The sequence below is a fragment of the Micromys minutus genome, assembly GCF_963924665.1.
Source record: "Micromys minutus genome assembly, chromosome: 28".
Taxonomy (NCBI): Eukaryota; Metazoa; Chordata; class Mammalia; order Rodentia; family Muridae; genus Micromys; species Micromys minutus.
Window position 1 is genome coordinate 13,960,361 of NC_137963.1, and position 24,521 is coordinate 13,984,881.

Genomic DNA, 24,521 nt, shown 5'->3' on the forward strand with positions numbered 1-24,521 from the left:
TGAAATGAGAGCCTGGGAAAGAAGCAAAATAATATCAGTGATAATAAGACCTAGGGCTATTGTTCATGGACTGCTTAGCACATGTTGGATGTCATGCTGATATGCTCTCTACCACGTTTGGTTGGTTGTAAACCAGTTCCCCTCCATGGCGGGTTTTAATGTTGTAATTTCCATTTTATAGGTGAGTAAGTTGTGGTAAATCTTCACATATGCAATAAATGGGGAACTCGATATGAAGACTGTATTGCCAAATTCCTTCTGCTACTCTTCTCTAGAACCTCTCAATCCAATCATCCTTTGTTCATATCACAGATAGAAAAATTCATTTCCAGACGAGGGCTGTGGCTTTAATAACACCAGGTTGTTATTACTCATTCTGGCTAGTATTTGCTGAATGTTGAGGCACCAGGTGTGGGTATTAACAGAGCTGCTATGTCTGGAAGACAATTCGTGGATAGAGAAGTGCACAGGTTCTGCATCATTTTGAAGGGATAAGAAACCAGCTTCCCTAAAGAGATGGTGTTTGGAGCATATAGTTCAAAGACAAGGAAGAAGAGTGACTCAGCCAGAAGATGCAACCTGCACAAAGATAAAGAGTGCTCCTCTAGAGCAGGCAGCAGTTGGGACCATCTTAACTGAAAAACAGTAGGCAGCTAGGATCAGCAAATAAGACTGGACATACTGCCAAGGTCATTCCTTGGGTCCAGAGACAGAGTGGTATTGAATGAATAAATGAACAGTAAAGATTCTAGGTGAGAATAATTAATTGATGTAGGGATGATTGCAGGCTGGTGCTGTCCTGACATTAAAGAAACCATCTTTTGCATATGAGAAGTTATCTCAAACAAATCTCTACAAAGTTCTTAGTTTCATTTTAGATTATCAATGTGGAGGACCACATGACTTTAAGGTACCTAAGACATCACAGCACAGTCTGGAAGTGCTGTACCAAAACCCTAACTTTCAACCATATTGACTGATAATTTTCCCTCTGGAACAAGGTCAGCATTTGGAGAAGAGATATATGGTTTTAGCCTAGAGCTTCAGATTCCAATGAAATCCAACTTTGCTCTTAGATCCATTCCTATAACCATCAAAACTTCTCCAAAACATACATAACCCAGCCACTTGGTTATGACACTGCACAACCCTGGAGGAGTACGCTGGGGGTCTTGGGTCTTTATCTTGAATTTAGTGGCTGTGGGTCCTTGTACAATTCATATCTTCTCTCAGCCTTTCTCTTCCCTTTATGAAATAAAGGTTTGAAGCTACAGGACAGAGATCCAGGGTTTCCATTCCCTCTACCATTGGACTTCAGTCTTCTTCTCAAGGAGCACAGAGAAGCAGAATGTAGATGACATCATAACCCCTGAGAAACATAGTCTGGCTGTGTGATTGGGTATTCCCCCCTCCCATGTCTACCATCACTTTCTTCATCTCACACACACAAAAACCAGCCCCAGCCTCAGCTTGGTTTCCTAACTGATTTCAGATGTGGTGGTCGAGCAGTTTTCCAATTACAGCTGAGACAGGCAGAAAGTGCATGACCTTATGACTTTTGACCCAGGCCTGTGAGATTGATACCTTCCTTCTTCTCTTCCATACCCTGTCCCACCATTCTGACAGACACATCAAGGAGGGTGGCCTAAGGCCTTTTCTATTTGGCACTTCTACTGACAACGTTAGATACTGGGATAGCAAAGGCCCAAACTACACTTTAAAGGACCAAAGATTGAACCATGTCTATTATCATGACATCTTATTCAGTCTTAATCCTCACCTGGTGTTACTATAGCTTACAAATGAGGAGGCTGAGAGAAGTGGGAAACAACTTCCTAAAGAATTCTCTGCATTCAAATGGCAAAAACAAAGCTTCTACCCACCTTTTAGTCTTTAGGATGGTATTTGGGTGGAAGGGATATAGCACAGTGGTGTAGCATTTGTCTATCATATGCAAGACCTGGGTTTAATTGCCAGCCCTACAAAAAGGCAAAACAAGCCTAAGAGTACTTTCCCCCTAGCATAATAGTATTGATGCTGCTTTAAGAAAAAGAAAACTGAAGTATCATCAAAACAGAAAACAGCCAATGAGAAAGAAGCTTTAAATATCTTCTAAATCTTTCCATCTTGAGGCTAACTATTGTATTAACTCACTCGTTACCAAATGTCTTTATTCTTCAGTTGCAATGTATCTGCTTTTCCTATTCAAATAAAATGCTTTTCAAAAGGCTATGTGTTCTTGTAAGAATCAGTATTGTTTGTGTGGTCTTTATAAAACTCTACAACTGCAACCATTTCTCATGCCTTATTCGTTGTAACCCTGGAGATAACCATGTGCTGTAAAATTCTCTCCAATCTGTTGATGGGAAAACTCTTAAGTGAGGAGTGAGATGCAGCTGCTTCAAGTTCACTGATTTAAATAAATATTGAGTGACTGGTGCTGTGTTCAATGATGCAAACAGCCATGCTGAAGTGCAATTGGAGTTCAACCTCCAGCATCTTCATGATGAGCTGCTGTGCAGAAGGAAAGGACATGCCTGCCATCTTCAAATACAGTCTTTCCCATTGACTTTGAAATTTGTCTAATCACACATTCCAGAGTCCCTTTTGTCCCCCCCCCCCACTTTCCTCCATTTTGTGAAGAAGGTTTATGTAATTGCTTGTTTGTTTTTGTTTTGAGAGAGGGTCTTGCTATGCAATCAAAGATGGCCTCAATGTCACAATCTCAACCAGGCTATCTTTGAAGGCAAAATCTTGTCTCGTCTGCCGGAGTATTGTGTTTAGGTTTGTAAGTCAACATATCTATCTAGCTTCTGAGCTTCTTTTTTATCTTATCCTCTCCCCTCTACATAGGTTTCCAAAGAACAGTTAACTTTTATATCAATCAACACTGAACCTGAGAGGCAAGTCACTGGCATTTGGAACAGAGAAATAAAGCCAGCTCAAAGACACAAAGTGACTGGCCCAAAGTCACAGCACAAAGGGACAGCACTGGAATGCAAACACAAATCTGTTCACCTCTAAAGCACTGGAATAAAAACACAAATCCATTCACCTCTAAAACCGGGCTCCTTTTGCTAGCATTGCCTTCTTGGTTTGTACTGAGAAGGTCCTATTTGCTCACCCTTGTATGCAAACAACCCTTGAGACTTGAGGTTATGCTGTGTCAAAGCTCAGAAGCCTAAGTGGATTACCAAGCTGAGACTGGTTCAGCCAGGGAATGGTGGAGCTGGCGCTGGATAGAGTAAGTGAGAGCAAGAAGGTCTAGATTTCAACAAACCATAAGTTTATTCTTGAAACCTGTGTTGCCTGTTATTTTACCTTAGACTTCCTCTCCTGAAATAGGGAAATAGGGATGATTATTTTAGGATGGTTTCATAAGATTAGAGAAATGCATGGGGTAGCACTGGCTTTGCATAGCTGAGGTACCATCACTGTAGCTAGTTGGAATTACATCTCTACAAAGTGGATATCTGCAGATCTTGGTCCCAATGACAGCAGCTGGCAGCGATTTCTTTCAAGGGCTTCAGGGTCAAACAATCTTAGCTATAAGTAGTCTGTCCCAGTACTTACTATGTGATTCTGGGCAAGGCGCCTCTCCTTTCTGGGTCTCAAGAATGAAATAAAGAGGTAATTGTATATCTCCTTTGGAATTGCTTGGTGAAATATACTGATTAGCTCAGTGCATAAAGCATACTAAAGCCTTGGTAGATGTTAATAAATTTGTACAAGGAATGTGTATTTATTAAGGGCCCAATATGCAGAGCCAATCAGGCCTGGCAGGTCTGCAGTTTCATAGCCATGACACTAAGTCTATTTTAAATAACACGACCTCTACTGGGTGCCGAGTGAGTAGGAAAGGAAGAAAACAGTGGCAGCAAGACTCAGCTTTTTTTTTTTTTTTTTTTTTTTTTTAAACTTAACTTAGGAAGCCGTCTATCCACTTCACACATCTGTCTGTAGATCCTGGTAGAGAACAGTGGCTTGACCAAGTAGAACCACTCTTAAATACACAGAGCACTTCTGTCGCTACAGTCCCTGGCCTCTACATATTATCTTCTCTGGAAAATATTTCTACTCCTTCCTTAGACTCTGTGTAAGCTACAGTGCTAATGCTCAGAGACCTGAAAATAGGAAGGGCCATAGGTACTCCTTGCTCTGCTGTGCTCAAAGAAATTCTGTTCTCCGCATCAGCCAAGTCTGATGGGAACGGTTACGTCCACAAGCTGAATCCCACCTAGGCAGCATAGAGCTTCAGATAATGTGATGAGAAGGTGGACCAGTCTTGTAACTAGAATTTTCAATTTCCTTGTCATAGCTTCCAGTGTTCTTCCCTCTCAGTTGGCTTTGTCTTGGCCATGTCACTTGCCTATTCCTCCATCTGTTCTTTTCCTTCTCAGGGCCTTTGCATTTACTTTGTAGTTCTGCATTTACTGAGCTTGCCATTCTTCTTCTGATACTCTCCCTTGCATTGTTTTTCATCATTGTTCAGGTCTTAGCTAAAAATGTACTTGATTAGAAAGGCATCTGTGGTCTATCCCTTCCTAAAAACTCATGCAACTCCCACTCCCATGTTGACCACTCCCTTGGGATCCCATTGTGTTTTCTATCAAGTTGGCCCTCCTTTGACTGCTTTGTTGTGCATTTTGTTGTTTTATCGTTTGATTAATGTTATGCTGGACATTTTTTCTACTCAAAAACTTAGCATCTCAAACAAGTCCCAGGACAGAGTTTGTTTTCAGTAAGTAATTTTAAGATAAGTGAACAAATGAATGAATGAAAATATAAATAAGCATATTTATCTAGCATTTTATCTTCGAGGCCCATTTCTCACCCTCTAGACTCACACTGCTTGTATCCAAACCTCTATTTTGACTTCAAGAACAATGAATCCAAATGATACCCACTCTAAAGTTCAGCACCCTCATTGTGAAAGATGGGTCGTGGTATGTCTTGGTCTTTGGGGTTTACTCAACTGCAAATTATGAGACTAACTACAAAGTGAGCTTGATATGTGCTTTGTAATTTTATAATTACCATTTAAATATATATATATTGCATGCAGCTTAGGGATTCCTGAGTTTCTGGGAGCATTCCTTATGGCAATGGTTTTGTAGTTTTCCTTTCAGATCTCTGGCCCTTCTGGAAAGTCTCACTCTGATTGTTGTCTTGCCGTGCTTTAGGTTCACGCTGTATGCTGTGGATACTCGAGGGAGGCACTCAGAGCTCAGCACAGTGACTCTCAGAACAGCTTGTCCACTGGTAGATGACAACAAAGCAGAAGGTATGTGATTCATCTCTGCATTTGCCAAGGAAGTCCCATGGTTTCCCTTGATAAGTGCTACCACTAATTATCACACAGAGGGTGTGTGTGTGTGTGTGTGTGTGTGTGTGTGTGTGTGTGTGTGTGTGTAAGAACTAAAAGAGCAGGAAAAGCATAGAATTAAATTAATCGTAATAGAAGAACAAATAGAAATGAATTACTGATATCTTTGCTGGTGGTTAGACTTGCTCTCCCATTGACAAGGAGTGTTCAGGATCAGAGCCTGTGTTCTAGCCTTAGGAACTGACCACTTTCTTCTACTATCATCTCTGCTAGAGCTGGCAAGACAGTGACACCTTGAAGACAATTTAACATTTTTGCACCTCCGGTGACATTAACCAATAGCAGATTGTCCCATTCTGAGCAGTACAAGGTAGCATTTGAACCTTCAACCCTGAGCAGCCACAAGTGTCAGTCGGTGAGATTTAACATGCAAGATTAAACTCTCGTTTCATTTTTAGCCACTCTTGGTTCAAGAAATTCAAAATATTATATAAGCATATCTACAGATAATACAGAAATCCATCAAACTAACCATATACTTAGTTAGCATGTAGGTTATATATTTAGACTGGTATCTCGCAGGTCCTAGTGGGTTGCTTTATATTGTGCAGCCATTTCCCCAAAGCTGTGGTCTAATCAATGTATTAGAGGAAAGTCTATCCCTTTTGGAAAGTATCATTGTTGACAGAGTGACTTAGATTTTTATTGATTTAAGGAAAAACTTGATGATAATGTTTTATGTGCAAATAGGTAAGAATCAAGGAGATCTTAATCCTTAACCTGAGGAGGTGTGTGGTATTTTCTGGATAGTTTCAGTATGATTTTAAAACAATGGACACACTGCTGAAAATTATAGGAAAAAATACAACACATTGGGTACTTTTCTCATTCTAACTCCAAGTGACTTGGACTCTTCTGGAGTCTACTGATATGAATAATGAAGGGGGCACAAAGAGAAGAAGGCTTCAATTGGAGCCTTCAGAGCTGAAGGGATGCACCATTTCTTTGTTCTTGATTTAAATCACAATGGTTAACAGAGTTTGGGAGAGTGGAAAGGACCCCAAATGACAAGATGAAGCATCTGAACTCCCTTTACAAGGTTTTTTGGACACAGATCTCTCAGACCTGTCTGCAGAAACACTTTGGACACCTTTCAGAGGTGAGACAGAAGGAAGGCATTGAGATACTCAAGTCTCAGTATTTCTTAGGAATTTCTGTTAAATTCTTAGCACAGATGTAGTACCTTTCAATTAAGCTTAGATTTTGAGCACCTTTGTTTTCTAATTTAGTTCTCCCAGTGCACCTCCTCGCACCTGTGGACATCCTTACCTTCAGTTATATATAGGCAACTTGTCAATGACATAGTTCAGAAGGACTGGAAAACATTCTATCTCAGAAGACCACTCAAGTGAACTGTGTCCATCACCAGCTTTTCCTCTGCTGTCAATGCTGCCTTCTGTGATTCTCTCCCCACAGAGATAGCCGACAAGATTTACAATCTGTACAATGGGTACACCAGTGGCAAGGAGCAGCAGACTGCTTACAACACTCTGATGGAAGTCTCCGCCTCCATGCTCTTCCGAGTCCAGCACCACTACAACTCTCACTATGAAAAGTTTGGCGACTTTGTTTGGAGGAGTGAGGATGAGCTAGGACCAAGGTATGAGGTTTAGGTTTGTGGTGGGAGGGCCAAATGTTCTTTTTGTCTTTTTTTTGCCTCTCATTAATTTTACTGATCATCCTGTACCTACATTGACAATGCGATGTAAGGGTGGAGAGGAACATCAGGAAACAGGATGGGGCGTAGGAAGAGATTACTGCTTACTGGAAATATATTAGGATGGAATAAGACTGTATCTTCTTAGAGAGAATAGACAAACACACAAAAATCACCAGTGCTGTTTGCCTTTAGCAGAAAAGTAATATTCATCACTAAAACATAATCCAAGACTGATAACAAAAAAAAAAATGAAACAAAACAAGCACATTGTTCAACTCTAGAAGAGCATGAGGCTACCCTGTGAAAATATCAGCCAAAGAACTGTCAAGTATAGAACAGGAAGTAGGGTGGGTAAGGAGGTAGAGAGAATGTAGGAAGAGTTGGGGAGGAGATAGGATTTGATCAAAATATATTTTATACAAAATTTTTAATTAAAAAAAGACAGGAGTCATCCGAGGTTTGTTTTGTTTGTTTGTTTGTTGTAAGTAATTTGAGGGAGGGAAGAGAATAAATTAGAGCATCTGACCCCTTCTTTAATTGTTCCTCACTGTTTTCTAACATGGGATCTGGGATCTTATTGAGTACCAAACTAAACCCTATTTTGCTGACCTACATGAATTCTTTCTAAGCTTTGGGTGAGCACTCAGTTGGGAGGCACTAAAGAATTTCTGAGTTCTGGGGGCAAAAGGCTTAACAGCAGGACCTGGAGAGATCAGCAGGAGCCAGATCTTGAATGTCCTTGAAGTAGGGTCAAGGAGTTTGGATTATCTCCTTCAGTTAACAGCAGCTTTTCAGGTGCTTTTCACAGGGTTGTGAGGACAGTATTATCAGAACACAAAAGGGGGCTTCTTCCCTGCAGTTGGAAGCTAAGAACACAGGAGGGGAGGCCAAAAGGAAGAGGGAGGCCTTCTGTATGCTGCTGTGATAGCAGCCCCAGGATGCTATCTGGGTATTCTCTGGAGTAGTATGAGGTAGCACTGGAGAGAAAGGTGACTTTCTGAAATATTTAGTATGTAGTAGTCCATGCTTCAAAATGTCCCAGCAGGATAATTGTTCCCATGTCTGAGTGATAAAGAAGTGGAGATCTCATGTGGTTTAAGTGAAATCTAAGAGTCACAGAGTTGCAGATGGTGGCAAAAGCAGTCTGGATCTCCAATGCTGAGATGAATTTGAGGACCTTCTGGTATGCTATGAAATTCGAGGAACAGTTGCTCAAAGGATAAAATAGAGATCTCTCCCCACAGTGGGTCTTATCAGTTCTGTAGGGTCCTGAACTATAACTTTCTTTCTTTGACAGGAAAGGAAATTTCTTTAGATAAAAGCTAAAAGATTGGTCAGCAGTAGTCCAAGCCTCCAATGAAAACCATATGAGTCACTTCAGTGCTATCTTACTCCTGGGCTTAGAAAGGCTTCAGCTTTATTGGGCTTGCCTGCAAGAGTCAGAGACTTTGGGTGGAAACAAACCCAAAACTCTACTTCTCTCTTTTCAACCTGCTAGCATCCTTTATGTCCTCCCAAAACATAAATTTTCCAGTAAGGCCTTTAGGCTGCCCATAAAGGCAAGGCTACTCGTTTGGTAATGGACAATAAAAGTCAATTAACCTTTAGGTACCATGTTCCCAGTCATTGTCTGCTAGCTCTGACATGTATCTCCCAGCTTCCTCCTTCTCTTGTCTCTCTAGATCCCTAAGAGGGGATTTGAGATTGCTCTAGTGACCCAGACTGACATTTCAGCAGGAGTAAAGTGGAGGTATAGTGGAGGGGGCTGCATCTTGACTCTGCTAATAAACTTTCTCTACAACTATTAGGCTATGCCTTCTTTTGTCCTTCAGCTAGCTTGTTTATAAAATGATCAGGATAAACTAACACAGAAGCATCCTCTCTGTCATTTTTCTGTCTGTTTGTCAATCTGTCTCTGTCTCTGTCTCTGTCTCTGTCTCTGTCTCTGTCTCTCTCTCTCTCTCTCTCTCTCTCTCTCTCTCTCTCTCTCACACACACACACACACACACACATATCAGTGGAAGTAAATATATGTTACATAGAACCCCAGGTCTAAATAGAATGCCACTCCCAAAATGGCATGTCAACCTTATGTTTTAATTATCTATGTTTAACTCACTAGTTGTATCTTGATTGATGGCTTCTGTGTTTGCTTTCCTCTATACTACAATGAAAGTTATAGTTATTGATCTTTCATAGTTTAATCACTTTTGAAAGCAGATGCTAAATAATCACCAGGTACTTAATTGGACAGTGGTAGGGATATGTGAGTATTCGCACAGATGATCATGGATTTATTCTGACACAGCCTACTTTCTGAGTCTCATCTGTGTACCTCCACACCCACTAAGTCTCACATGTCTCTTAATTCTCTACATGCTCTTAAGAATAGATTCCACTTGAAAATTACAGCATACAGAATTCGTAGGTCAAAGATTGAAATGGCTGTCTAGAAATTACAGGACTTGAAGAGGCTTTGATTAATTAACTGATTTATAAATACATTTTATGTAATAACTTACCAGACCATTTGAGGGCTGGAAATGAGTCAATAAAGCTAGTCAAGCTGTGTGCATAACTTAGCATCTAGAGAAGAAAATACTGTCATCAGGCAATTATAGGGGAGCATGGCACAAGAAGGAGCATGCTGTGCAGAATGGAAGGATGGGTATAGCAGAGTAACTAAAGTGTCCACGTACACCATGTTAAAATGTCCACTCAGTGGGCTTGGAAGAATCTCAGGTTTTGCATTTTGAACATCCTGTTTGGTAATGTTGGCATTGTTGGTCTAGCACCTGAGCGTGACAACATTATAGTTGTGGGTAGATAGAGCAGAGAATGCAGATCCAAACCCAAGGAAGAATCCCTGACAAAAGAAAGAAAAGCTAGTGCTTAAAGTCGAAGAAGGAATAGCCTGCCAGCTTCAGTGGGATGGACACTTCCAACAAGAGGAAGTCAGTTTGACAAGGAAAGTGGTGGCGAGGTAAGAAAATGCAGTGTAGTCAGGAGCTATAAATATCACTGAAGCAGAGAGTTCAAGGTGAGAGACAAGAAGAAAAAAATGAAAGATAAGGCGGGAGAGTTTAATTAGGGTCAGATTTTGATGGCTTCTGTGAAGTCCTACTCAGAAGTTTATTCTTTACCCCGGAAGTTATGTAAAGGCTTTTAAAAGAGCAATTTAAATAAATTTTCTCTGCCTCTCAAGGGTCAGCAAACGTAGGGAGCCAACATGATAAGGAGATGGGACAAGACACTTGCTGGGGCTGGGTGTCCAGAGGGCATGTCCTGCCTTTGCCACCTATTTACTGTAAGACCTGGAATCAATTCTACCTCAATTCTGGACCTCATTTGTAATGCAAAAGGGCTTAACTCTAAGGTCTCTTCCAGCTGGCAAGCCAAGGAACCAGAAAGCCCTGAAGGTCAAGCAACAAGAGAATAAAGACAACATGGATGTCATTTCACCTCTAGCCCAACATCCTGTTTCTGGGGACCTAGGATGCCTGGGGAGAAAAGAACTTTTCTGAAGAGCTGGCACAAGATGAACCCTGTTAGAATTCTCCTTTTAGAATCTCCAACTCAAATGTTTTCAACTGTGTCCCTGGTCTGGGTTTGCATACACCCATAAAATTTAGTGACAAAGGGGCATCTCTTACCTCTGCCTAATAAATCTATCAGTCTGGTTTTCCCCAGAGTCTGGTTCTCATGACAACTATAGGTTACTGCAAACAGCTGCTCAAAGAAGACCTGCTGACACCCAGCTGTCCCACCATAAGGTTTCTATTAGGAGACTTGAAAAGCTGAGCTCATAGGTGGCCAGGGACCAGGATTTTCTCCCCTCAGAGCATCCTTGACCACTCATGAGCTTTTCTATACTTTTGGTTATGTTTGTTCAAATTGCAAGGGTAGTGAGAGGAGGGAAAACACTTGGGAGATTTGGTTTCAGAAAAATCGGACTATCTAAGCTATAAACTATCTATTTATTTCATCATTCATACTGATTTCCAAAGCAGATATTTCTAATAGACCACAGAGTTATCACAGGTTTGGTTCAACCTGAGAAATTTCTCAACCTTGAAAGACAAGGCAGTTACTCATCTGAGAAGAGTTGATACAACCATTATTGTACCCTTAGCGAGAGGTAAGCAAACATAAAACCATACTCTAGAGTCTTCTAAGATCATATTGGCTTCTTCCCTATATGTCTTAGATTAGCAACATTGGGTTAGCTAACAGTTTTCTGGAATGTATTTTTATAATATCAGATATGCTTCAGTTTTTCCTGTGTATTTTGATATTTCTGAAATGAAAATGAATTGTGTAGAGTGAATATACATTAAGTGTACTCTTGAGGAAAAGTCTGTTAAAGTGATTAATTATACTTCTTCTTCCATGGTATCTTAGAATGGTGAAAAGCTGGTGAAAACTGTTACAATAAAGTATGACTTCCAATTTAATAAGTATCCCACGGTTCCCTCTCTGGTGCATTAGCAGATGGGTATGATCCTTAGGTCCCTATCAGCTTCAACTGAAATAGTTCCTGGTTAGTCATTTTTACCTTTAGTCAAGAAATTAACTCTTTATCAATTCTCATGGGCCAGGTATAGCAGCTCATTCTTGGAATGTCAGCCCCAAATAGGTGGAGGCCTGAGGATTTCAAGTCCAACATGGGCAACAAACCACAAAGGATTGTGGCTTAAATGGGGAGTACCCGTGATGGCTTATATATTTAAACACTTGGTTCTTAGCAGGTGATGTTGAGAGGTTCTACCCTGGTGGAGGGAGTAATGTCATTGGGAACAGCAGGCATTGAAGGTTAATAGCCTCAATCCTACTTCCTGTTCACATTCTCTCTGCTTCTTAAGTGTGACTGAGGTGTGATCTCTTAGCTTCCTGTTTCTACCTTCAGTGAAGACTCCAAGTGTCTGAAACTGTAACACGAAATACACTGTTCCTTAAGTTGCTTTTGGTGACAGTGATTTTTTAATAGAGCAACAAAAGAGAGAGAGAGAGAGAGAGAGAGAGAGAGAGAGAGAGAGAGAGAGAGAGAGAGAGAGAGAGAGGCCCTGTGTTGAAGAAAACAGAAAGTAGGAAAATCTTACAATTTCTTATGAGGAATCAAAGAGGAGAACCAACCAATGGATTGATTTTCTCTAATTACTCTTATCTTGAGGCTCTATCAGCTTCGGTATCCATCCATCGCAATGCTGGCTTCCTGTTGGGGCAAGAGGCCGAGGCTAACTTTTGATGGAGGTTTCCTTTGAAAGTAACCTGCATGAACTATTAAGAAGCTGTAAAAGCATGACTTCATTGCTTCAGTTTGCTACGCAAGCTAAATATGTATTAGTGCATGCACATACTCCAAGTGGAAATGCTGTAACTTCATTCCCAAATTGGTATTGCTGATTTCACAGCAAACACACATTATGTGGTGATATCCAGGATAGAAAGTAGAGATTTTGTATGTATGAGTGCTGCCATTTTAGCTCTACCCCAGACATAAAATTATTGACTGCATATATCTTTCCATAGACAGATGTGAATATAGACATGGATATTTATGGGAAAGGAAAAGACCAACAGTTTCACGATAACTACATTTACAACCACATCATAAGTGATCTCTGCTGGGTTTACCAAATATGCATGCCATCATCTGCCTATTCATATCTTAACAGTACACTAGCTGAGTATCTTTCCACTGATGTATATCTAACTGTATTTTTAGGCAAAGCTCTGGGGTTATACAGTTATTAGAATGCATCCCATCGCGTTCCAATACTCTATTATAAACCAACTGGATATCTTTGCTGTTAAGGATGAACTTGCCAAAACCAACTGCCTAGTTGTCTGACTCCTTCTTCGGGTCCACATGGCATAATTGTGCTATTCCACTGCCTTTACTGCCCCTTGCTAGAAAACTGCTATGTTTTCAAATTTTAAGACAGAATTTTCATACCCTATCTTTGTGTCAATTTGCAGTTATTAATTCATTCTTCCTGCAGCTGGGAAATGTTAACTGAGCAACTATCATAGACCCAGACATCTACCTATCACCAACTTTCGAACAGTAGATTGATAATGACGTAATAGAGAAGCCCTCCTGATATGTAAACTCTTCAAGGTCACATGATTAATGAGTCAGAGCCCAAATTCGAAGTATAGTCTTGCTATATCAAACCAGCATTCTATTCCATCTGACACTGTACAACTAAGAGAGTATATATTTGGATTCCCAAGAGAGAAATAAAATGGGTAAGCAGCAAAGGAGAAAGTCTGACGAAGAAAGTGGGAATGATCTGGAAGACTTCCTAAAGGTGTAATTTCAACCTGTCACTGAATGAAGCCCTAGTGTGTATGCTTTTCTCCTCTCTGAGCACTACATTGGACACTGTGTTGTACTGGGTTTCCTCATGAACTTCTTATAAAAGGTATATTGGATGACTGTTCTCCATCAATCAAGGCCACTTCCTTTCACTATAAACACACAAACAGACTTGTGGAGATAGCTCAGCACAAGAGGAAAACATGATGATACGTTTGGAGTTTAGGTCCCAACACCTATGTAAACATTGGGTAGGTGTAGTGACATTTTTCTACGCCAAAGACAAGGGATCCTTGGTGTGAGCTGACTAACCATATTAGCCATGTTAGTAAGCTCTGCATTCAACCCAAGAGATTCTACCTCTATGAATACAGTGAAGAGTGGTTGAGGAAGATTCTTTCTGTCAACCTTGAGCATATACTCACTCACACACACACACACACACACACACACACACACACACACACAAGTGCACATCTGTTTACATGCATCTATACTTACATGTTGTATGTACTGAACAGATATCCACCTGGAACACATGCAGCTCCACATACATATACTCCACACTCATATACATGAACCATACACATACAACTATACACATGTACCACACACATACATAAAACAAACACATCACACATACACAAAAGCACAACAAAATACCAACTCTAATTTTGGATATAGGCAGCTACATTTCTAAAATAGACTACTGTGGTCAGTCATCTACAGAGAAGGGCAACCGTGACCATACTGAAGGAATGACATTAAATTTCAAGGACTCTGGTTATAAGGCTGTTCAAAAATGATGCTATAGTGTCAACTTTAGCATGACTTTTTTTTTTTTTTTTTTTTTTTTTTTTTTTTTTTTTTTTTTTTTTGCAATATTGGAACCTTGCTGCAGATGTGAGACAGGTTACGTTACTTTTCACTGGCTCATTTTTTTTCTTTCTAACTATAGAATAGAAGCACAACAGACTCTGGCATTGTGATGGGTGTTGAGTTAGATGATCTTGCATAGGTAGTTTTTGATCAATAACATTTGATCATAGTCATCATCATATCTTCTGCTCCACTCTGCCCACTTACCTGTGGCTGCTTAAAGAACACCTCTGCCTGCCTGCCTCTCCCCCTCTTTTTTTTTTCGTTTCCTCTGAGTTCAGCAGAATAGATTTTCCAAAGTCCTGCAACGTCTCAGTCTGACTGTAGTTTAGTAATGTCACTGTCTCTTGTACCAGAACAAGCCTATTTTCCCCAGCTGTGGACTGACTGGGGCAGAGGGAATGCAGTTTTTCCTTACTTCACTCTGCCCACTTCAGTTCTGGAGGAATTCTTACAGCCTTGCCATACCTGCCCTTGATCCTCAATAATTTGCCATTACCAAACCCAGAGACATTTCAGCTCAACTTGAGAGTCCAGAAAGAAGAAGAGGTGCATTGGACCAACCACTAATTGGATAGCAGTGATGGAAAGGAGCTATCCGTCATGGTTTCTGCAATTCCCAGGGAACTGGCAGCTAGGCCCAGGTTCTGATTCCTCCGTTGGTTATCCTTCCCCGATCATTCTAGTAATCCACGACAAAATTAACTGTCTCCCGTCATCTCTTTCTTCTTATCCCAGCAGGCATTAGGCCTGACTCTGATGAGGGAGATTTCATTCTTGGTCTTTGGAAAACATGGTCTCATTGATATAGGGCTTCCCTAACCTTCTGGGAATACTTGAAGCCAACCTGCTTTGATTTATGATTCTACACAGTCTATAGCCCTCTGGTCTTTGGTCCCTTTCGGTTATCCTAATTCTCACCTCTGAGCATCTCCAACCCATCTGCACCTGCTTCATTTCCAGTATCCTCTGTTGTTGTCTAGATGCACACTTTAATTTAGCATCTGCTCCCTACCTGCTTGTCCTAGATACCTGTTATAATCATTTCATCTCAGCCTAACAACAACATTCCTACAGATTAAGTGTCCTGACTCCTGTTTTACAAATGAGGAAAGTGGGTATCAAAGCAGTGTAATGGGTCCTAAGTGCAAGCTTTTCCCCTATACACAACAGCAATAGGATCCTACCACTTACTTAGAGCCAAGCAAATCCTTATGCAGCCTCCTCTTCCGCCGTCACTTTTACCATTTCTATTTCATACTTGTGGAAAGCAAGAGTCCTATTGAAGAACTTGCTCCTGATCCATGGATCTGTCAAGTAATCACTAATGGTATAACTAAGGACTTTGCCTCAACTCTGTATCATCAGGGATACTGGTTCTGGATCTATTCACTATTGACAGAAGCCATTTCTTTAATTCAGTTTCTTCTAATTAACCTGAACCATAACCCTAACCTCACACCAATGCTGTATTTTCCCATCCATACAGAGAGAAGCTATGTATAATTCAGTTCTAAACTCTCCCTGAGGAAATTGTCAGGCTTTTGAAGGCAAAGCATCTGGGCATGTTCAAAAAATATCTTTCTCAACCTCATTTTGCTTTTTATTGTTTTTGTTTGTCACTGCCTGGATCAGCCAAGAGTTCTCCATTGCCCAGAGAATACAATCAAAATCTGAGTAGGGCATAGGAAAATCTAGGTGGTCTTATGTCTGACACAGCCACCTACATATTGCTTTTATTCAACTGCTAGATTAATTATACTTATTTATTGAAGCGTATGCTCTGTCATTGACTACACAGTTCTGCCATGCTATGCTCTGAGAAGACTTGTCTGAGTTCCTTTACTAGTTACACATTTTCTACTCCTTTTCTCATCTTCTCTATTCTGACACGCATCCTCATGTTTTCCAGCTCAGCACAGTTACTACCTCCATTAGCCTACTCCAACCTTGATGCTTATAGCTTTAGCCAGATCACAATCTACCTCCACCGCTGGCTCAACAAACAACAGCAAATTTCATCAAGAGTTAGCCTTGATGGTAGTGATGGTGCTGGTGGCTGTGATGGCGGTGGAGTGATGGGAACAGTGGTGGCCATGGCTGTGCTGCTGGCTAGAGTAAAGACATTTCTGAATATGTACCACCTGCTTTCTATGTAGACTTTCCTAAGACTATTGTGTTACAGCTTCCACGGGTTTACATGTACTGATTAATATAAGACCTACCATAAGCCGGTAAGTGAACTACCTGATATTCCTTGTTGTATTTGAGAAACTAGGGAAGGTAACTTTTCACCATCCCAGACAAAATTCAAACCAACATTCCCAAGTCAAACAAGTGGAAAGAGAGAACACTCAAACGTGCTCCAAGCCTGTTTCTTGGTGTTGGTCTTCCCTTCCACTACTTGCTTTCTAAAGGAGCAAAAATATTTTCAAACAATGCAGATCCCATCCAATTCCTTTCTCTGTTAAACGTTTAGAAAGAGACAGAATACAGCTATAAATAGGGCCTGAAACAAAATTGTACATATGAAACATTTTATGACTTTTTAATGCTTTTCTCTTGTAACTCTATTGGGTGACTCTTGAGTGTTAAGTTTATGAATGATAATGTTGTATCATGTCAAAATTTGCTTGATGTACTTAGACTGACAAAGGAAATTGGAGATGGATATGAGCAAAACCCATTATATACATGACTGAAACTCTCAGAAAATAAATGTAAAACATATATTTTTAATGTTTGGTTTACCCCCACCCTCAGTACTACTTATGACTATATAACCAGAGAGATCACGTATGAAGAGTTTAATGTAGATTTGTTTTTCTCTTTTTAATCATATTTATTTATTTGATTTTTGAGGCAGAATTGCACAGGTCTGGACTGAACTTCAATTCACTTTGTAGCCAAGTGTTAACTGTGAATACTTGACTATCATGCTCTGCATTGGGGATGCTAGAATTACGGACATAGGCTATTCTGCTAGGCTTGTGCATCTATGCGATCTTAACCTAGGAATTCATGAATGCTAGACAAGTATTCTACTGAGCTACACCCATAGCTCTTCATTTTAATTTTTTAATACAATATCTTATACAGAGGGTTATTCACACTGCATAGTGAAGACAAGGAAACTGAGGCAGGAGTAGTAAAATGCTTATCTGACTGTCACCTAGCTAGCATGTGGCTGAGCTGGAATCTAAATCACTATTAATGTAAACACGGGAGATAACACAGGAACATGGGCATAGGAACAACAGCCTATTTTGATCCTGCTGCTTCCTCCCCTCGACTCACACCCTACACTCCATGAGTCCTGTGCTCCAAATCCCCAGGGCTTTTCTGACTTTCTCTATCCCTGTCTTTGACATTACTGCCTGCAAAGCCTTCTAACATCTACTCTGCACCTAACAGCCAATGCAAGCTCCTGTCTACGAGGGAGCTTTCTTGAACAGCCATACTCCCACTTACACACCGTTCTCTGTCTCCTTACAACATTTGTCACCTAACTTTTTAATCCATTGCCCTTGGCTCCTGTGTCACAATCTCCATCCATCAGCTTTTCTTATAGAAATCTATTGAATAAAAACAGGGCTATAAAATATTCTCAACTAATAAGCAGGCATTTATTACTTCATCTCCTTTAGCCTCATCCCAGTGCCCTCCCCCTCTTCTTTAAGAAATTGAGTTTTTAGAGCATTGATAGCTTTCCCAAAGACATAGAGTGTTTAACAAATGGAAAAATATGACCAGAGACAGATGGTTCGGTGAGTATAAATGCCCCTTAAGCCGGATATTCTGTGTTCAGATACCTGCAACGCAAGTAAAAACTAGATGTGGTGAGTGTTTGGAGTCCCACCACTATAATAGGAAGGTGGGAGAAAACTGCAGAATTTCTCAGAAGCTTTCAAGTCACCTAGACTGGTCTTTGCACCACAGAAGGGAAACATCAAGAGAGACTGTGGCTCAAATAAGGGAGAAGGTGAAGAGTAGTTTCCAAGTTGTCCTTACTTCCACATATACATCATAACATGTGCCCACCCTCACTCACAAACATGTACATACATGTATGTAAATATTTTTTCCTATTTTACTGGATATTCTCTGTCTTTATATTTCAAATGTTATTCCCATCCCCCCTCCACTCCAACTCCCCCTCCCCTGGCTCCATGAACATGTTCCCTCTCCCAGCCATCCTCTCCCACCTCAGCATCTTGGTGTTCCCCTACACTGGGGAAACGAGCCTTCACTGGACAGAATGTTTCTTCTCCCATTAATGCCAGACAATGCTCTGCTACATATGCAACTGGAGCCATGGGTCTCTCTATGGGTACTCATTGGTTGGTGTTTTAGTCCCTGGGAGCTGTGGTGGGTTTGGTTAGTTGATAATGTTGTTCTTCCCATGAGGTTTAAAACCTTTCAGCTCCTTCAGTCTTTCTCTAGCTCCTTCCTTGTGGTTCCTATGTTCTGTCCAATGGTTAGCTGCAAGCATCCTCATCTGTATCAGTATGGTTCTGGCAGAACCTCTGAGGAGGCATTCATATTAGGCTCCTGCCAGCAAGCCCTACTTGGCATCAGCAATAGTGCTTGGGTTTGGTGGCTGCATATGGAATGAATCCCCAGGTGAGGCAGTCTCTGAATGATCTTTTCTTCAATCTCTGATCCTCTATTTGTCTTTTTATTTCCTCCCATGAATTTTTTTCCCCTTCTAAGAAAGACCAAGGCATCCACATTCTGGCCTTCCTTCTTTCTGAGCTTCATAAGGTCTGCAAATTGTTTCATGGGTATTTTGAGATTTTTGGGCTAGTATCTGCGTCTCAGTGAGTGCATATCATGTGTGTTCTTTTGTGGTAAGTAAATAGTTTTTAAAAAATAAGTGCAGAGGGACTAGAGAGGTAGCTTGGGTTTAAAAGCACATGTTGCTCTTGCAGATGATCTGAGTTCCATTTCCAAAACACACATGGTGACTCATAACCATCTATAACTCCAGTTCCTGAGGATTCAATGAGCCCTTCTGACCTCTGTGAAAATTAACCTTGCATGAGGTACCATACATACATGCAGGCAAAACTGCCATGCACATAAAATAAAGTACATAAATAAAAAATAAACAATAATAAAACAAGAACAGAGTAGGAGTTTGAACAAGAAAGTATGAGAAATACACTTCTTGGGTTCCTAGTAGGGGTGGGAGCAATTGCCTTCTAGGAGGGAGGCCTGTGGATAGAGTGTGATCATAAAATGGTGAATTCTTGGCTCCTCACAAAATATTCCACCCAAGTGGTGAACTATACAAAGAGGACTTTTTGAAAGGCACCTCATAAATCATGCCTACGAAATGTAATACACAAGTCCAGTCCCTTTTCAGCCACCACACAGGTGCCTAGCATAGGCTCCAATTTGTGGGGGTCTATATTATAAAATGCCTTCTCTCCCAGGGTCTCAAGGGTTCATGGAAAGGACAGAGAGACAAAGACACAGATGCAGACTTTTCTTAATTCCCAGGACCCCTGAGTATCTAAAAGATGATGAAATGTGGAGAAATATGTTTTATGTAGCATATAATCTAGGCAAGAGGCCTTTCTTTCTTTCTCTAAGCTTCTGTGTCTACATCTTTGATAAGAGTTTAACTGACTGTGATTCTTAAGAGGTTTCGTGAAAGGGTATTGTGAAATATCGGGAGCCAATTTTATAGTCCTGACAAATACCTGGTGCTATTTATACCTGATGAGATGAAGCCACAGGATAGTGATCAGTATCCTACATGACTATTCCTATGGGGAAAAAAATAGTAGTACTGTTAAACAAATCTTGGACTAGGAGATACCAAAGGTCTCCCCTAACTCAAACCATGCAGCTGTCATTCTCCACTACTAGAAGAATATTCTATGTAAGTTCCAAATGGCGACCACCACATAGAATGATTCTTGCTTAGATGAATATTCCGATTAACTGTGGTCTTGTCATATCATGGTAATAATGTATTGGAAGCTTACTGTTAGAAGACATTAGACAATCATCTCTGCTCTCAGAAGCAATGTAGGAGGCCAAGGCAGCCATCACTAGTTGAGAGACTGTCTGGAGGACTACAGTGGAGTTCTGATTTGAGGATTTTCATATTTAGACTTTGATGAAATAGGAAGCCCAGGATGGGGGGATGATTTCTGAAGTCATGACAGGCAGATAAATGTACAAGTGTCACTAAAGCCAAAGGGACACAGGTGGGAAAGGCTGGACTCATAACCCTGGCTTGAGTGATCAACAACTTAATAATTGACTTTGATCAAGTAATTTTCTTTTTCTGAGTATGGTTTTCTTGTCTGTTAACTGGGAGTAAAAACAAACATCCAGGACTGATGTAAATATGTAATAAATATGTAAAACACTTAATAAATATGTAAAATATTTAATAAATATGTAAAACATTCAATAAATATATAAAACATATGTGAAGTACATATTCATGAATATGTAGCATGTGGTATTCAAATATAGTTTTTCTGGATATTTTAAGTCATTACTATAGTATTTTTTTGTTGGTCAGACCTACAAGATTGGTATTTTGTCACAAATCCAATTCAGTAAATTAAACTGGGAAAGACATTCTCTAAAGTCATCCTTCTGGGGAAGGAGGGAGGCTTCATTACTCAGTCAGAGGCTTGCATTTATAAGAACAGGCCATCACACTCCCTGATAACTCTTGAGTAATTTAAAGTACCAAACTAAAGTTGGAAATGGGTAAAAATATATACTTAGGATAAGACATCTTTAACATTTGTTGACTTTAAGAAATCCTCTCGACTTCACCCTGAGTGTTTCTGTCTCCTTGTCCTATTTAGGAAGGCTCATCTGATTCTACGGCGGCTGGAGAGGGTCAGCAGTCATTGTTCTAGTCTCTTGAGAAGCGCCTACATCCAGAGTCGTGTGGACACCATACCCTATCTCTTCTGCCGAAGTGAGGAGGTCCGGCCTGCAGGAATGGTGTGGTACAGCATCCTCAAAGACACCAAAATCACATGTGAGGAGAAGATGGTGTCCATGGCCCGAAACACGTATGGGGAAACCAAAGGCCGGTGAGGGAGGGCACTACCCTCCTTGAGTACAGAGACGCTCTTAGGGGGACCACTGCTTTCATGGATCCTGGGACCTGGGTGGGCTGGGGGAGAGCTGAGGGGCCTGGCACATGACACTTGCCAGCAAGGCCAAAGTAAACTGTTTCTCCTTGGACAGACAACAGAGGACTTTGTAACCAATGGAATTATTCATTTTTCTCTTTTATTTTTTCTAAGATATTATTTGACTCTATCAAATGTCTCTCCTTTTTAAACCTTTTCTTATGGATGGAAGTCAAGGTGGAGGCAGGAGATTTCAGGTGGAGACCAAGCAGCCTTTTGTTTTCTTCCTCCCTCCTGCCCTGGAGCCCTGAAAGGAGACCTGTAGAGAGACAATTTGACTTCAGCATTATCAAGAATGCCCTAGAAAATTGTTGCAGTGAGAAAGCTTGGTTCTATAAGGAGCTCTCTCTCTCTCTCTCTCTCTCTCTCTCTCTCTCTCTCTCTCTCTCTCTGTCTCTCTCTCTCTCTCTCTCTCTCTTTCTCTCTTTCTCTCTCTCTCTCTCCTCTCCTCTCCTCTCCTCTTCTCTTCTTCCCCCTCTCCTACACTCTCACTTCTCTCTTTCCCCCTTTCTCCCTCCCTTCCCCTTCCTCTCCCTCCCCCTCTCCTCTCTCTTTCTCACTCAACATTATTGAGTTTGCAGGGCCCACTGCTCCTTTCTGCTATTTGTGGGTCTCTACAGGACTTTCTGTGCATTAAAATTCCTATTGTCTCTCTTTTTGCTTGGGTGGTGTTTCTTACCGATGAAGCATGTTTGAGGAATCTCTGTCTATGCATAAAACATATATTGATTAATGAGTTACTGTATGGGAAACACAGGCTGAACCAAACCGGCATAGAAGTTCTCTGACCTGTAAGAACTTACAGTCTAATGGTTACTGTAGAGAATCGATCCAGTAGTGGTGGGCTGGGCCAGAGACAAATGAATGCTTTCTAGAGACTTGTCTGGATCATGAAATATGCTGGAGGGGTTATGGAGGAGTGCTTGATTGAAAACACAATAGCTTATTCTAAAGAATGAGGAAGAAGTCAGACAAAAGCAGAAAAGGGTAGAATATGGTCCAGGAAAAAGGAAAAGCCATGATCAAAAGCAGGGAAATATAAAATCTTACTTTTTCCAAAGAAGTTTTTATTAGAAGAAGGAAATACTGAATTTATCATGAGCACAAGTAGCTTGATATTTACTGAATCACAATGTATCAGTGGCCATACTACTTAAGGAAATAATAGTGTTTCCTCCAGCACCTATCAGTTCCCTATATTATGTCAGTGAGGAGTGGGGTCTTATGTGCTCTTTATTCACATATGTTGAAAACAGGTCCAGCCTTCTGCAGCTCTTGCTTAGGTAACCACAGTTTTATTAATTGAGATCATGGACACATTGATTATCATGTACAGAAGAAAAATATATTGGGGTTTATAAAACAGTGTAATGGGTGCTCAAGACTCAGTATGAATTTGTATAAGATTGTCAATTTTTTTTTAATTTGAAAGATTTAAAAATAAAATAGGAATCAAAGTAAAACATAATAAAAAAAAGAGGTTGAGAGGTCAACAGCTTTTGAAATCTTGGTCAACAAGCTGTCATATCTTGAAGTAACTAGGCACTATTGTATGACTTTAACTCAAGCAACAAATAGTATTTCTATGAAACATGACTTGAACTGTAGTATCCAAAACAGATTGGAGACAACTTCGAAGAGAAGCTAGCTAGTATATCTTTTAGGCAAACAATAATGATCGCAGCCTAGATCCCAAACCCCAGAGTCACATTGACAACTTACAACCATGGACTATTTATTGACTTACCGAGTTTACTTGTTTGTTTTTATGCAGACATAAAGAGGCAAAATTGAGATTTCCATTCAATGGCAATCCTACTGCTACCCTGTGTTCCCTGGATGTGGGTAGAGGTTGTAATGAGGTTAGAAAGAATTTTTTTTCCACATTCCCCATACCTTGTTTCACTAGACTCTAGTGACTAGAGGGGATGAAATGTAGATAAGTCTTTGTAATCATTAAAAGATGGTACCTGTCTCAGGGAGCAGAGTCGAGGGTACCATGAGGCTCCAGAGGAGGAAAATTTGCTCAAGCCTTCAAAGATATATCTGACTTTTAGATTAATTCATTATTTATATCAGAGCTTCTAAGATCATTTCTTGAAAAACTATACATTGGGTCATATCCCATAACGCTTTGATCAATATGAGGATAATGTGAATGCCAGTTACAAGTCTCCCAGACAACTTGTGTGCATAGGGATCTCCTTAACCTTCAGCATCATCTTCTCTGAAGAAGGTTAATTATGTTGGGCTCTACACACCTGGAAGTATATAAGTAGAGCTTTGATGATAAGTTATTTTTCTGTAGTGTTGATATTGATTTTCTCAAGAAGGAGCCAACATTTCACCAAAAATTAAAAATAAAGACTCAAAAAGTAATAGCTGCCATGCACTGAGTACTTGTTGTGTCCAAAGCCCTCGTCTGAACACCTCTGCATTTACCTTTCCCTAAACCCTAAATCTAGACTTTCTCTGAGCCAGCACACTGCTATACCTTCCACAACAAGAAAAATGGTTTAACCTAGCCAGACACCATGGTACAAACCTTTAATTTCAAAGTTCAGGAGGCAGAGGCAAACAGATCTCTGTGAGTTCAATGCCACCCTGTTTCACATACCCAGTGAGTTCTAGGGGAGCCAGAGCTACATAGTGGTGTGACTCTGTCTCAAAGACACCATGTCCTAAAGAAAAGGAGAAATGAAAACAAAGACAAAGACAAGGACTCGACCTAATGGAAAATTCAGCCCAATGGTTGACAACAACAGAACCGTTCAGTACGTGGAGACAACGTGCTGAGCCTGAGCCTGAAGAATTTTGATCCTAACTCTTCTACAGTTCACTCACTGTAGCACTTAGGTGAGTAACTTGACACTCTAAATTCAGTTTTTTTTCTAATCAGTGAATGGGACCAACAATATTTTTGCCTGGTAGGATTGCTGTACAAATCAGTGTAGAGGTTAAGTAGATAAGAGTAAGAGCAAGGAGAGAGAGAGAGAGAGAGAGAGAGAGAGAGAGAGAGAGAGAGAGAGAGAGAGAGAGAGAGAGAGTGCTAGGATGTTCCTGACACCACTTATAGTAGCAATAGTAGAGAAGACACT

At 40.5% G+C, this 24,521-nt stretch overlaps 1 protein-coding gene across 6 annotated transcripts in view; it reads left to right on the forward strand.

The window, feature by feature from the left end:
* The window catches only part of ASTN2 (astrotactin 2), a gene marked incomplete at both ends in the record, with an annotated part of 945,572 nt that extends 923,998 nt beyond the window's left edge, over nucleotides 1-21,574 (forward strand). For 4 of the 6 annotated variants that reach the window (XM_080940102.1, XM_080940100.1, XM_080940099.1 and 1 more), the window contains 3 exons: nucleotides 5,184-5,284; nucleotides 6,803-6,986; nucleotides 21,088-21,325. In XM_080940102.1, coding sequence (XP_080796228.1) covers nucleotides 5,184-5,284; nucleotides 6,803-6,986; nucleotides 21,088-21,325 — 523 coding nt within the window. Of the gene's footprint in view, nucleotides 1-5,183; nucleotides 5,285-6,802; nucleotides 6,987-21,087; nucleotides 21,326-21,537 lie in introns of those variants that run through there. The other 2 variants (XM_080940103.1, XM_080940104.1) reach the window with 2 other exon arrangements.
* Between the last annotated feature and the right edge of the window lie 2,947 nt (nucleotides 21,575-24,521).